This window comes from Bubalus bubalis, chromosome 11 (genome assembly GCF_019923935.1).
Source record: "Bubalus bubalis isolate 160015118507 breed Murrah chromosome 11, NDDB_SH_1, whole genome shotgun sequence".
NCBI classification, from domain to species: Eukaryota; Metazoa; Chordata; class Mammalia; order Artiodactyla; family Bovidae; genus Bubalus; species Bubalus bubalis.
In genome coordinates this window covers 90,731,500-90,746,644 of record NC_059167.1, presented here as the reverse complement: position 1 = coordinate 90,746,644, position 15,145 = coordinate 90,731,500, and the positions used below count along the sequence as shown (strand labels likewise).

Genomic DNA, 15,145 nt, shown 5'->3' with positions numbered 1-15,145 from the left:
TTAGAAGTTGAGAAATAGGCAGCAAGTATGACTTCATGTTACTCCTCTGAGATTACTGTACAGTGTATTCCCAGCTGGTACCTACCTCACTTCCATTATTATAATGCACTGATGTTTGCATTTGCTTTCCCTAATAGACTAAGCTTCTTTGAAAACTTGGCCTGTACTACTAGTGTGGGGCCCATGCAGGATCACGTTTAGTGGTAAACATTAATCAATGTTTAACATAAACAGACTTTTTGTTGGTAGAATCCACAACTAGGAGAATTAGAGGAATATCAAAGTGTGAAGGGTTAACCAGCCTCTAGAATAAACCAGCTCGTGATACCTGTGTCCTTTTTAAAATGGCACTGCATTATGGACACACCACAACAAGGGCTTTCATTTAATCCTTTTGTTTTATTCAAATGCCAAAACAAGTTTCAAGGTACAAATCGTAGTTGTGTTTAATTTAAAAACATCAATTATGCTTTGTTAACAACTTTCAAAACCAAATGTAAGTTGTTATGACTAAAACGTCTCCCAGTCCATTTCTGGAGGACTACCTTTAATACATTTAATAGCTACTCCAATTTTCACTCTACAAAAAGGAAAATGATGAGCCTGTAAGAAGAAGATAATGAACAGTTATGATATGAAACCCTTCCTGAGAAGAACATTAACCATTACTAGGGAGACCAAGGATACCAGTTTCTGCTCCATACTATTGCAACCACGCTTAAACATTTTGCAGAAGTGCATTTCTGGTCCTACCCCAGCCATAAATATCTCTTATTACATCACAGAAAACCCAACTCCATCAACAAGATTTAGAATTTGCTAATAGTTTAAGGTTCTTTCCCTAAGAAAAGGGGTAGGATGCAGTTAAAAGGAAAACTCAAGTGTTTATAAACCAAAAATTGAAAACAAAGGTTTAAAGGTACTCTGATTTAAACAATTTCCAATAAGGCTGAAGTGAAGGAACAATATAGAAAGTTGTATCAATATAAAGGGAAAGAAAAAAAAATTTAAAGGTATCCAAGTATTTTAATATTTATGGCATCAAATAAAATATTTTTCATTAAGCCCCCCAAACCTCCCCCACTGTTTCTATATAATGAAAATTAATAACTTATATTTTAGTATGAACACATTCACTTTTGCTGATAGTAAAGCATAGATTTTCTTTAATGTTCCATGAAGCCAAAGAATTAGACAAATATTCAGCACCAGAAAACAAAAAACTAGTATTTTAGGTAAGTGTACAATATTAGGATATTTTATTTAGTTCAGCACATGGCTGTTATGACTGATGCTGCATGCGACTTTTAGAAGTAGATGTAGTCTTTTTCTAAAGATTTAAGGCAGACTTTTAATTTCATCTGCTCACTCATGGTACTAAAATGGATCAAAGACGGCAAATAAATCAGACAAGTTAGCATGAGAATGGTCTTTTCTTATAGAACCAATGGGAAGTCAGTGTCATGCATCAGTGGACAAGACTAACAACACAGCTAAACAAATCATCAAAGTATGGCTCTTCAGGGTACTTTTTCCATGAAACCTTCAACTACTTGGGAACTCCTGTTCCAATTTTTAAGATGAATAAAATTCTAACATTTTTCAGGAAACAAACATGAGGAGACAAAGTCAAGCTAAAGAATGGAATCCCAACTTCAATTTTAAAGAATTTATTTTCCCATTTGTAGAGTAACATTATTGTAAAACCCAGTTATTGCAACACCTGCATTGCTTAAAAGAACTCCTAAGATTTTTTTTTTAAGTATATTTTTTAAAAACCGAAACAAAATAATGTACATATTCTCTCGGAACATTGTGTCATTAAAGTCCATGTAATGTCAGTCTGTATAAATCAATGTGATGTTACATAATATACATGATCTGATTTTTATCCTAAAAGCTTCTGACCATGTATATGATATCCAAGATAGATCCAATGCTTTTAATGTCAGACTGCAGAGACAGTTATGATCCTAAACAAAAGAAGGACAACTTTATATACACAACAGAAGTCTGACAGTTTAGCTGTTTGCAGCATCTGCTTGACGAGGCCATCCTTCTTCTTCAACTCCAGAGTCATACTCCTCTTCCGAGGATTCTTTGGTTGGAGCCCTATAATGAAAAGTCATCAGTGTTTTTCTGTTTTTAGTAAGAATTAGGGGTAAATACAACTTCTCAAAAAATAAATAATAAATTAATCCACCTAGCTAGAAAAGCTGCACAAAGAAAGAAAACATTAAGAGCACTTCTAATATTAAGACTGCTTAATGGTAAAATATGAGAAACATTTCGAGCACGCAACCAAAAACTATAAGAAATTTCCCAATTTTTTTTAACTGAAACAAATCAACAACCACGCTTCAACAGTGAAGGCCTTTTCTCCAGCAAAAGAAGTAGAATCTATTATTTTAACTAAAATACTTGATGTTTAGTATGTCAATGGAAAGAAGTTGAAAGCTTCTGATCAAACCAATATGAATCAAATTAGCCAAAATTATGGTTAGACCACAATTCTTTTGTATACTAATAGTAAACAAAATGAGAGATTATACCTCTTTGAATAAGTAAAGGTTGTTCAAAACCAATCAACTGCCTCATAAGTTACCTTAGAAGCATAAAATGTAACATACCTTGTGACAGAAGCCTATTTTTTGTGTAGGTGACATTCATGTAAAGCACTGCTTAATAAATATTTATTGAATAGACTGGGGTCAGTAAATGACAGCCTGCCGGCCAAATAAAGTCTGTCATTTGTTTTTGTAAATATTTATTTGAACACAGACATGGATCATTCATTTATGGACTGAACTATCATGCTGTAAGGGCAGAGTAGCTACCATACAAACCGTATGGCCCCGAAGTGTAAAAATAGCCCTGTACTGGACAGTTTACTGACCCCTAGAATAGTTAAATAAAAGCAGTTAAAGATATGTCAAATTTGTCAACTGATAAGATACAACTAAGAGGAAAATTATGTCAACAAAGTTTTGGTCTTATGAAAGACATGAAACAAGTAATAAATAAATTATAGAATTAGAAGCAAAGTTTATTTAAATCTTTTCATTTAGATTACTTTATGTCTTTTTTGATACTTCTTTTAGGAGAAAAAAGTGGAGGCTGGTTTTGAAGATCAATTTCCAAGAAGACTCAAAATATCATTTTATAAACCAAAATTAGAAAATTTTTCTACAGAATATTTGATAACTGATTCCTCTATGGATATAAAGATTTTCACACCACTGTATGACAGACCAATAAACCATAGCAATAAAGAACGATCTTAAGTTTTAGACCTGTTTTAGTTTGACAATACACTTTACCGGATGTATCCTGGTTCCTTCTTTCCTTCTACTACTTCTTTGTCAACCTCCACACATACAATATCAGAATTAGGGACTTCGAACATTGGTTCTAGTAACAGCTTTTCCTAAAGAGTAAAATAGTAATGAATTACATGGAAAACTGAGGTTACATACAAAATACTTGTATTCTATAGGTTATCAATCAAATTCATCAACTCAAGAAATATTATGGAGTCCCTATGATGCATCAAGAACTGAATTTTGAAAAGTCAATGTAAAAGCTTTCGTATTCTTCATATTAAAACAGCTTCTAACTAAATTCGGACAGAAGTCATTCTATAAGGGAAAGCTTGTATGCAGTTCTGCCTACTTAGGTCACCTTGCACCTACAAAGATTGTACTTTCACTTTGCATGTGATCAGATGTTACTCAAGAAGATTTCTGACATACTTTATCACCAAAGGAGGTCAACTGGTAGTCCTTAATTTTAAAATGACTTAACCTTAGATCATCTATACCAAGCTATGACTTCAAATATGCATTTGTCTCAACTGCTGCAGTAGATCTAAAGTAATTTACTAAAGAAAACTAGTTTTACCCACGCGTAGCAGAAGGCAATGGCACCCCACTCCAGTACTCTTGCCTGGAAAATCCATGGACAAAGGAGCCTGGTAGGCTGCAGTCCATGGGGTCGCTAAGAGTCAGACACGACTGAGCAACTTCACTTTCACGCATTAGAGGAGGAAATGGCAACCCACTCCAGTGTTCTTGCCTGGAGAATCCCAGGGACGGGGGAGCCTGGTGGGCTACCGTCTATGGGGTCGCACAGAGTCGGACACGACTGAAGCGACTTAGCAGCAGCAGCTGAATTATGTTACATCTTAAGGAAAATACTGGTTGAATACATCAAATTTTCTAAAAATGTCAACTACATTACCTTTTCTTCTAGTCTACTGCTGCTGCTGCTAAGTCACTTCAGTCATGTCAGACTGTGCGACCCCATAGACGGCAGCCCACCAGGCTCCCCCGTCCCTGGGATTCTCCAGGCCAAGAACGCTGGAGTGGGTTGCCATTTCCTTCTCCAATGCATGAAAGTGAAAAGTGAAAGTGAAGTCGCTCAGTCGTGTCCGACTCTTCGCGACTCCATGGACTGCAGGCTTCTTCTAGTTTACATGTTTATAAATCTGTCACAGCACCTGAAGTTGACGCCTTTATTAAAATATTATCGCAAATTGTGACAGAATGTGTAGTTCTGTTCAAAAAGTCCTACTTAGATGAGAGAAGTAATACTTAGCAGTGAAATCCTCAGAGAACAGACCATGTGCTTGCTTTTTCAGCATGTAGGGAAACATTAACCCACTGTACAGCCACACCAGGGAAGGGAAAGACCTTTAAGAAAGAGGGTGGCTGAAAAGTAGGCTGGGTCTCCAGGACTTGTAACAAAATTAAAATAGTGAGTTCATACTTCACTGAAGAATTTAGAAATAAAATGTTATAATATCTACAACTTAAATTCAAACATAAAACAACAATGAGAATTTCAAGGGTTCTGAGGAGCCACTCTGGAGCTTAGTCAAAAGGCCTGTGTAGGGTTTTCTAAAAACCTCCTTCCCATGATCCTGATTTCCTCTATTTCATTAATCACATTAAGTGTATGTCCTTTGTTGCAAACACCCTGAAGTTCCATTTTAGAAAGAAGAAAAGGGACTTCCCTGGCAGTCCAGTGCTTCCACTGGAAGGGTTCAAACACTGGTTGGGAAACAAAGATTCTGCATGCTGCATAGTGTGGCCAAAATACACAAGAAAAAAAAATCACAAAAAATATTAGACCAAATTTCTGGATATATTTCCAAAGGAAAAACAGGGAGGTTTAATATTATTAAAAGTCAGATCAAGAAATAATCTAGTTTTTGTAAATTTATGCCAACTTACCATAATGGACCGGAGGCCTCGTGCACCTGTTTTTCGTTCTAGTGCTAATCTGGCTATAGCTTTTAAAGCATCTTCAGTAACATTCAGTTCACACTACAAATACATTCAAAAGAAATAATTCAGATAATATTTGATGATGACATTTTCCCAATAAAATCATGCAGTATTTGATCTATTACCTATTACTGCCTATCACCATTATTGGTCTTTTTATAACAAGAGGTGAATGCCCCGACTTTACAGGTAAAGAAATGTTCCACAGAGTTAAGTACACTGATTCACTAATACTTAAAAACACAGAATCTTGTGTCTTGACTGATCCTATCTCCTTTCAGACTCAAGTATTTTTAGATTGTAACTTAAGCTTCTGAAAACATACTCATTTTAAAAAGTGTTACTAACCCTCTCATCCCATAGAACAAAGGTACAATTTTAGGACAAGTCTCTCTAAATTACCACAAATATAAAAAATTACTGAGAATTCAATATACCTCCCCCTAAAAAATAAGATCTTGGTACTAAAAAACTTTTGGTATTAATTTCTACCTCCAGAAAATGTAAAACTTACACAAGGTAATTATCTCTCATGATGCTTTAGAATCTTGCTTTCAAAAAGCACTTGTTTCTATGAATTAGCTTATGAGACAGTTAACAGCATGAATCAAAGTTTGTCCTTAGTTCCTGAAGAGGTTTTCTAAATGAACATGGATTTTCTAGGACTTTATTCAAACATTTACTGAAGCCAGATGTGTTTAAATATTAGAAACTGAATGATGACCCAGACACCACCTTTACCCTCAAGAAACTGAAGCGTATTGGATGGTGACAAATTAGCAAAATAGCACTTACAGCACCGTGTTTGCACACGGTGCTAAGAGAACAATAAAAGTGGGGGCGTCTAAGTAAGGCTAGGGGGCCACTGAAGCACTTTTAAGGAGGAGAGTAAAATAATTAGCTTTGGGTTTATTCATTCAATAAGTATCTATTAAGTACTTCATATCTATTGGTTGAACCCTATGTCCAATAATTTTAAAAAGATCCATTCTGGAAGTAAAGTGGGAGATGGTCTTTTGGTGGTGGTGGTCAGAGACAAACTTTAGGTAGGGAAACCCAATTAGGAAGCAAATGCATGGGTCAAGGTGAAGAATGATAAAGGAGACTGACTTGAGGTAGAAAGAGTGGCAATGGAGAGACGGAGACTAATGTTTTGTGACACTACGTTCATAAAACCCAAACATTTGCTATCTGATTGGACATATGGCTCCAAGTGTCTGACTACAGAGAAATAGATGTGAGAGCTAACTTTAGGAAAAAATATACCTAGCATATCATAATGAAAGGATTTAGAATATCAAGACTGAAAAGACAATTCTGTGTGCCTAGCTTGAGGGGTTAGCTGTAGGCTGCTAGCATAATTTCTCTCAATATCTATCCTTGGGCTTCAAGCTACAATGCTGACTTTAATTAAGAAAAAAAATTAAGCCAACTCTTAAGTGTCTAACACAACACAGTGTGCCTTCCCTGATTCCTAGATCCATATTTAGTGAGTAATAGGCTGGACTGTTCCTGCCAACAGAATCTGCCTGCCAATGCAGGAGACACAGGCTCAATCCTTAGGCTGGGAAGATCCCCTGGAAGAGGAAATGGCAACCCACTTCAGTATTCTTGCCTGGAAAATTCCATGAACAGAGGAGCCTGGCAGGCTACAGTCCACGGTGTGGCAAAGAGTCAGATACGACTGACCAACTGAGTGCAGACGTGCACACACACAGGCTGGTATTCCAGACGAGAAGTACTGCTTTTTAATTTGTCAGGCTAACATATGCAGATTTTCCATAGCAAAAAATACACATAAGTAAGTACAAAAAATAAAGATCTAACCTTATCCATGCTGAATAAGGCTTGGTACTGAGGGATAACAGCATTACGTGGCTCAGTTAGTATTTGTACAAGTGTTTTCTCATCTAGGCTATGCAAAGGAACTACCACAGGCAACCGTCCCACAAACTCAGGAATCATGCCAAACTCAATGAGATCTCTGGCTTCCACATGACGTAATAAACGATCTTTTTCTTCAATGTCTTGCTGAGTATTTGATTCTCCACTTCGATTGGCAAGGTCAGCAGCAGCTGCAGCCCTTCTTCCTTTTCCCAGATTAGATGGTGTTCCAAATCCAAGATACTGCCAAAGAAAACACAGGTATTACAAATAACAGAATGAAGCTGCATTGTGTTCAGCATTCTGCATGCATTTCTCACATGATCTCTGCAACAGAAGAAAGTATTATCATTTATATTTTACAATGAATAAAAAAAGGCTTAAAGAGTTTAAGTACCTTGACCAAGCTCTCATTTCTTCTAGTGGTTAACAACCAGGATTCAAACTTAGGTCTATCTGCCTTCAGAACTGAGAACCCAACCAACTCTCAGAAGAATGAATTCTAGTAAAAATAGGTAAGAACTGTGAAGGGAAGTCCCTTAGAACTCAGATTATGATATTGCAGGACATTTCCCAGACCTCTAGACTAGTATAACTTCCAAACTGTGCAAGAAAGTAGAGATAGTAATTATTTTGTAACCAAAGTCAGTTCTGTAATACTAACAGGAGTAGGGCCTATGGAACAAGCAGCCTTACAAGCAAATTATCCACAAGTGTCTTAAGTCATTGCTAAGCATTCTATTAAAATCATAATTTGGGGTTGCATATTATCAGATAATACGATGAGTTAGAACACTGTATGAGTTAGATTTTATAAAAGAGCATGTAAGGATGACATCAAACAAAACTGGTAACCTTGTTGCAAAAGGTTGTGTATCTACAATGTATAGACCTTGCTTTACTCAGTATAAAGAACTATACTCCAGGTAACTTTCATAGAGTTTGGTTTTGATATTTCATACAACTTCAAAACGTCAACAACAATCAAACGTCAAAAGTACAAGAGAAGTACATGATAGATGAGAAAAGTCTAAGTTAATTAATTCTAGATATTGTGTATGTGGATAGTGACTCTATCAGAAAGAAAAATACTTTGCATTCAATAATATAAACATTAAAAAAATTTCTTTAGGATGTACCTTTCCTTTTTTAAAAAAATTATTTTTAATTGAAGGATAATTGCTTTACAGGATTCTGTTGGTTTCTACCAAACATCAACATGAATCAGTCATAGGTTTACCCATGTCCCCTCCCACTTGAATATCCCTCCCACCTTCCTCCCCACACCACCAGGTTTTTACCGAGCCCTAGTACGAGCTCCCTGAATCGCACAGTAAATTCCCACTGGCCGTCTATTTTCCAGTGGTAATGCATGTGTGCATGTCACTCTTTGCATACAGCCCACCCTCTCCTTCCTCCCGCTTCAGCAGTGTCCATACGCCTGTCCTCAGCGTTTGTGTCTCCACTTCTGCTCTGCAGGCGTGCCATTGTTCAGGCGCCACGTCATGGCCAACTCTTTACAACCCCATGGACTACAGCACGCCAGGCTTCCCTGTCCTTCACCATCTCCTGGAATTTGCCCAAGTTCATGTCCATTGCATCAGTGATTCATCTTATCCTCTGTCGCTCTTTTCTCCTTCTGCCTTCAATCTTTCCCAATGTCAGGGTCTTTTCCAATGAGTCTGCTGTTCGCATCAGGTGGCCCAAATACTGGAGCTTCAGCTTCAGCATCAGTCCTTACAACAAATATTCGGGGTTGATTTCCTTTAGGATTGACTGGCTTGATCTCCTTACAGTCCAAGGGACTCTCAAGAGTTTTCTCCAGCACCATAATTTGAAAGCATCAATTCATTGGCACTCAGCCTTCTTTATGGCCCAACTCCAACATCGGTACATGACTACTGAAAAAATCATAGCTTTGACTACACAGAACTTGTTGGCAAAGTGATGTTTCTGCTTTTTAATATGCTGTCTAGGTTGGTCAAGCTTTTCTTTCAAGGAGCAAGCATCCTTTAATTTCATGGCTACAGTCACCATTCGCAGTGATTTTGGAGCCCGAGAAAATAAACTTTGTTTCCACTGTTTCCCCATCTATTTGCCATGAAGTGATGAGACCGGATGCCATGATCTTAGTTTTTTTAATACTGAGTTTTAAGCCAGCTTTTTCACTTTCCTCCTTCACTCACATCAAGAGGTTCTTTAGTTCCTCTTCACTTTCTGCCGTTAGAGTAGTATCATCCAACATATCTGAGGTTATTAATATCTTGATTCCAGCTTATTAACTCATCCAGCCCGGCATTTCGCATGATATGCTCTTCGTGTAAGTTAAATAAACAGGGTGACAATAAACAGCATTGTCATACTCCTTTCTCAATCCTGAACCAGTCAGTTGTTCCATACAAGGTTCTAACTGTTGCATACAGGTTTCTGAGAAGGCAGGTAAGATGGTTCGGTACACCCATCTCTTTAAGAGTTTTCCACAGTTTTTATGATCAACACAGTCAAAGGCTTTAGCGCAGTCAATGAAACAGAGGTAAATGCTTTTCTGGAATTCCCTTGCTTTTATGATCCAGTGAATGTTGGCAATTTGACCTCTGGTTTCTCTGCCTTTTCTAAATCCAGCTTGAGGATCTAAATATGCTCTCAGTTCACGTAATGCTGAAGCCCAGCATGCAGGATTTTCAGCATGACCTTACTAGCATGGGAGATGCGTGCAATTGTCTGGTGGTTTAACATTCTTTAGTACTACCTTTCTTGGGAATTGGGATGAGGATGGACCTTTTCCAGTCCTGTGGCCACTGATGAGTTTTCCAAATGTGCTGACATATTGAGTGCAGAACTTTGAGAGTGCCATCTTTTAGGATTTTAAATAGCCCTGCTGGAATTTCATCACCTCCACTAGCTTTGTTGGCCCACTTGACTTCACACTCCAGGATATCTGGCTCTGAGTGAGTGACCACACCAACACCATCATGGTTATCCGGGTCATTAAGATCTTTTTTGTACAGTTCTTCTGTGTATTCCTTCCATCTCTTCTTGAACTCTTCTGCTTCTATTAGATTTTTACCTGTTTCTATCCTTTATTGTGCCTATCTTTGGATGAAATGTTCCTTTGATATTTCCAATTTTCTTAAATTTCTTAAATTTTCTTATCTCTAGTCTTTCCCCTTCAGCTATTTTTCCTCTATTTCTTTGCACTGTTCCTTGAAGAAGGCCTCTTGTCTCTCCTTGGTATTTTCTGGAACTCTGCATTTAGTTTGATGTACCTTTCCCTTTCTCCCTTGCTTTTTGCATCTCTTCTTTCTTCAGCTATTTGTAAAGCCTCCTCAGACAACCACTTAGCTTTCTTTTTCTTTGGGATGGTTTTGTTCACTGTCTCCTGAACAATATCACCAAGCTCTGTCCATAGTTCTGCAGCCACTCTAGTTTACTAGATCTAATCCCTTGAATCTATGCATCACCTCCACTATTATTCATAGGAGATTTAAGTTGTACCTGACTGGCCTATTGGTTTTCCCCTCTTTCTTTAGGTTAAGCTTGAATTTTGCAGAGAAGCTAATAATCTGAGCCACAGTCAGCTCCAAGTCTTGTTTTTGCTAACTGTATATAGCTTCTCCATCTTCAGTAACAAAGAATGTAATCAATCTGATTTTGGTATTGACCATTTGGTGATGTCCATGTGTAAGGTTTATATATATTATAAAGCATTATTATAAAACACTGGGGAAATAAACCTGAAGACAGTCCTTATCCTAACTTAAAGGTGTTTATTTATAATGAGAACACATAAAAATATATGTTTTTTAAAAATTTTTTATTTTGTATTGGGGTATAGCCAATTTTCAATGTTGTGATAGTTTAAGGGCAACAGCAAAGGGAGTCGGCCATACATATACATCTATCCATTCTCCCCCAAGCTCCCCTCACATCCAGGCTGGCACATAACACTGAGCAGAGTTATGTGTGCTATATAGTAGGGTCTTGTTGGTTATCCATTTTAAACATAGCAGTGTGTACATGTCCATCCAGATGACCCGCAGACGACACCACCCTTATGGCAGAAAGTCAAGAAGAACTAAAGAGCCTCTTGATGAAAGTGAAAGAGGAGAGTGACAAAGCTAGCTTAAAACTCAACAATCCAAAAACAAAGATCATGGCAACCGGTGCCATCACTTCATGGCAAATAGATGGAGAAACAATGGAAACAGTGAGAGACTTTATTTTTCTTGGTCTCTAAAATCACTGCAGATGGTGACTGCAGCCATGACATTAAAAGACACTTGCTCCTTGGAAGAAAAGCTATGAGCCACCTAGACAGCACATTAAAAAGCAAAGACTACTTTGTCGACAAAGGTCCATCTAGTCAAAGCTATGGTTTTTCCAGTAGTCATGTATGGATGTGAGAGTTGGACTATAAAGAAAGCTGAGCACTGAAGAATTGATGCTTTTGAACTGTGGTGTTGGAGAAGACTCTTAAGAGTCCCTTGGACTATAAGGAGATCAAGCCAGTCAATCCTAAAGGAAATCAGTCCTGAATATTCATTGGAAGGACTGATGCTGAAGCTGAAACTCTAATACTTTGGCCACCTGTTCCAAAGAACTCTCACTGGAAAAGACCCTGATGCTGGGAAAGATTGAAGGCAAGAGGAGACAGGGATGACAGATGATGGGATGGTTGGATGGTATCACTGGCTCGATGGACATGAGTTTGAGCAAGCTCTGGGAGTTGATGATGGACAGGGAAGTCTGGCATGCTTCAGTCCATGGGGTCGCAAAGAGTCAGACACAACTGAGCAACTGAACTGAACACGTCCATCCCAAACTCCCTAACTATTCCTTACCCCCATCCTCCCCTCCGGTTTGTTCTGAGTCTGAGAACACATGAAGATATTAAAGCATCATGTGCAGGAAACCTTAGCAGTGGAAAGGAAGAAAAGAGGCACAATCTGGGGAGGAAGGGTAGGAGGTGACCAAGAAAGTCCTCACAGAGGAACTGACTCATCACTTAACAGAATCTTAAAGAATGAACACATATCTGCCAACTGAACTAAGGTAGGGGAAAACATAAGCAAAGGCAATAGGAGTAAAACTTAGGACTGCAAGCAGTTTCATATGGTCAGGATATAGGTATATTATTTAATACTGTAAGCCTGTCTTTCAATGAGGTTTGATAAAAACAATAGCCAAATGGAAGTGTTTAATCCTTCATAAAATCACTGTTGTAGACTTTCATGTCCCTGTCTGCTTTTCATAAAAATCTATCTTTTAGAATCTTTGCCTTTCATGAAGAGATTATACCCTTCCTCTTTCAGGGAATAAAAACTAGCTCATGATTTCTCCCTAATTTCATTAAGAAGTTCAAAGATAAACAGTGATTTAATTTCCACTAACTTGAAATGATGTAAACCTTCTTTCTATCCATTTCTGATCTCTTTACTAATGTTACTTTTAACTGTTCTTTTCTACATGTTTCTAGTTTCATTTTTTTTGCAAGTATGAATTATAAATAAATATAAGAACATGGTCCTTGCTTTTGGTTACAGAATTTCGAATATAAAGTTCTATCTCCCACCCTCCCCCATCTCTTTCATACCCACACACATGCATGCACACACAAAGAAATAATTTCTTCTAATTTTTTTAGGCTAATTTGTGCAGAATTTCAAAAGCAAGAAAAACATAAATTGATTAATATTTAAAATAAAAATCTAACCTTATCCATGCTGAATAATAAGGTCTGATGCTGAGAAGTAACAGCACTACATTGCTCAGCTGGTAGCCTTACAAGAGGTTTCTCATCTAGGCTATGCAAAGGAATGACCACAGGCAACTGTTCTATTAGCAGAGCTATTTTTTTTTTTTTTTTACTACTACTAAACTGCTACTTTAGTAGCTACTAATACCAAACTAAAAAACTCAAGTAAACTGCTACTAAACATGTAAGGCCAAGAAGACAGAGCAGGCAATATACAAAAGAGGTGAAATATGATACATTCATTTAGGTATTATAGAAACTTAAACATATGATATAAAAGGTATCATTTGTGGCTATTATGTAAAACACAAAAGCATGGAAAATAGGCATGTTTTTGGGGTTCTTGCCACTCTGCTGATATTATGTTTTATCATAAGTAGGTACTGGGCATGAACCTTGAGGCTATGAAAAAATAAATTCCAGCTAAAATCAAGGCTTATAAGAATGTTTAAGAAATATCTATAAACTAGGTGAGATCACAACCCTCCCTCAACCTCCAAACTACTTTCCTCCACTTGTGAATATCAGCAGTGATCTATGAAGACTCTATGGGCAGGGGCAATGGAAACAAGCTCTTTATTGTGCTCTAGTGAATTGGGAAAGAGAAATGAGTAGAAATTTTGTTGATTTCGCAGTTACCTCAAATAATAAAAAAACTCAGATGAATATAAAATCAAAATCATCAAGTCATACTTTAAAAATGCCGATATAAAGATGATATTTAGAAATCTTCCAAATCACTACTCTGAAATTTAAAAAATAACTAGGAATATATTTCTGGTATACTCTAAGAACACCTAACTGGCAGAAAGCAGATACAAGATTAGAAACTGAGGGTCTATCCTCTAACTTCAAATGCTCTCCTAGTAACCATTCAGAAAAACTTACCTTTTCATTTTTCCTCCTGCTGATGATTCTGTCCAAACCATTGAAAGCACCAGATGCAACAAACAGAATGTTTGTTGTATCCACTTGTACCGTTTCTCCACGTAGCTTACGGGAATTCTTTTCTGGAACGTTGACTATCGTGCCTTCCAATAGTTTTAATAAGCCCTAAATAAAGAAAAAATGATTTATGGCATCATCATATAAGTGTATTATTATACTTTAGATAATGGGATTCAATGGGGAAAATAATATGTGGGTATGGTCAATGAACATAACTGAAGAACACCTCCACATTCCTATAACTAACATGAAAATCTAATATACTATCATATTTAATTATTCATAAATTTATTTGGAATAGTATAGGACTCCTGATGCATTTAGAAAACAATCAACTTCAGAGGTTGTTTTTGATGGTAAAGACATAATTCTAACATAAAGACAGAATTAGGACTCTATAAAATGCTATTCAACCACGTGGGAACATTCAAAATTTGAAAATATTTGAAGCCTTGTCTTTATACTAAAATTCTACTCTACTTTTAGTGTTAAACTTTGAGAATAGTTGTATTTTGAAATGCCTTTACAAAAAAAACATTATCTAGCACATTTTATATGTGTGATTGGACCTCTCTATGTCCTGGTCAAAAAACAAAAGCAATTTTCCTTATCCTGTAGTTTATGTCATAATTAGTTACCAAAAAAGTCAAGTTAATCAAAAGATCATTATGACTTTAATTATGACTCTCCAAGGAATAGAGCATTATTTTATCTTCTAACTAAGTGAAAAGAATAAAATACATGTACATAGTTCATTTATGCCTAGTCAGAATCAGAACTTTCTTCAAGCATCCTTTAGAAATATTTAACTGGGTCTTTGTGGAATACGCCAACAAAAATTAAATTTCATTTACTTCTTTAAAATATCTTTAATTTCCTAACAAAGGTAATTAGGTATTTAAAATCACCAACAGGTTTCTCTTAGGATCTGAACTAAATAGTCTGGGGAGTTCAGAGTGGGAGAAATAAAACAGAATCTAATTGAATGTGAAACCAAACGTACAATATTTGGGAGGCTGATGTATTCCCTTCCTTTTAGTGGGCTTGAACAAAATATTCAACTGCTTACTTGCTGAACGCCTTCTCCACCTACATCCCGTAACTGATGAATGCCTGGCACACTGCCAATCTTATCTACTTCATCCAGAAAGACAATTCCTATAATTTAAGGAGGATTCTATTTATAATATGAAAAAGATATATACAAGACAACCTAAGCTTTAAAAGGCTAGGTAGCTAGAGAGCAAGGTATTTAATCTTTAACACAACA

General features: G+C 36.8%; 1 protein-coding gene across 2 annotated transcripts in view; it reads right to left on the bottom strand.

The window, feature by feature from the left end:
• Positions 1 to 379: 379 nt before the first annotated feature.
• Positions 380 to 15,145, bottom strand: part of CLPX (caseinolytic mitochondrial matrix peptidase chaperone subunit X) — a 37,029-nt gene continuing 22,263 nt past the window's right edge. For both annotated transcript variants that reach the window (XM_006050183.4, XM_006050184.4), the window contains 6 exons: positions 14,945 to 15,033; positions 13,816 to 13,980; positions 7,116 to 7,415; positions 5,235 to 5,327; positions 3,321 to 3,427; positions 380 to 2,112 (listed from right to left, as the gene is read on the bottom strand). In XM_006050183.4, coding sequence (XP_006050245.1) covers positions 2,022 to 2,112; positions 3,321 to 3,427; positions 5,235 to 5,327; positions 7,116 to 7,415; positions 13,816 to 13,980; positions 14,945 to 15,033 — 845 coding nt within the window. In that variant the 3' untranslated portion in view covers positions 380 to 2,021. The remainder of the gene's footprint in view (positions 2,113 to 3,320; positions 3,428 to 5,234; positions 5,328 to 7,115; positions 7,416 to 13,815; positions 13,981 to 14,944; positions 15,034 to 15,145) is intronic.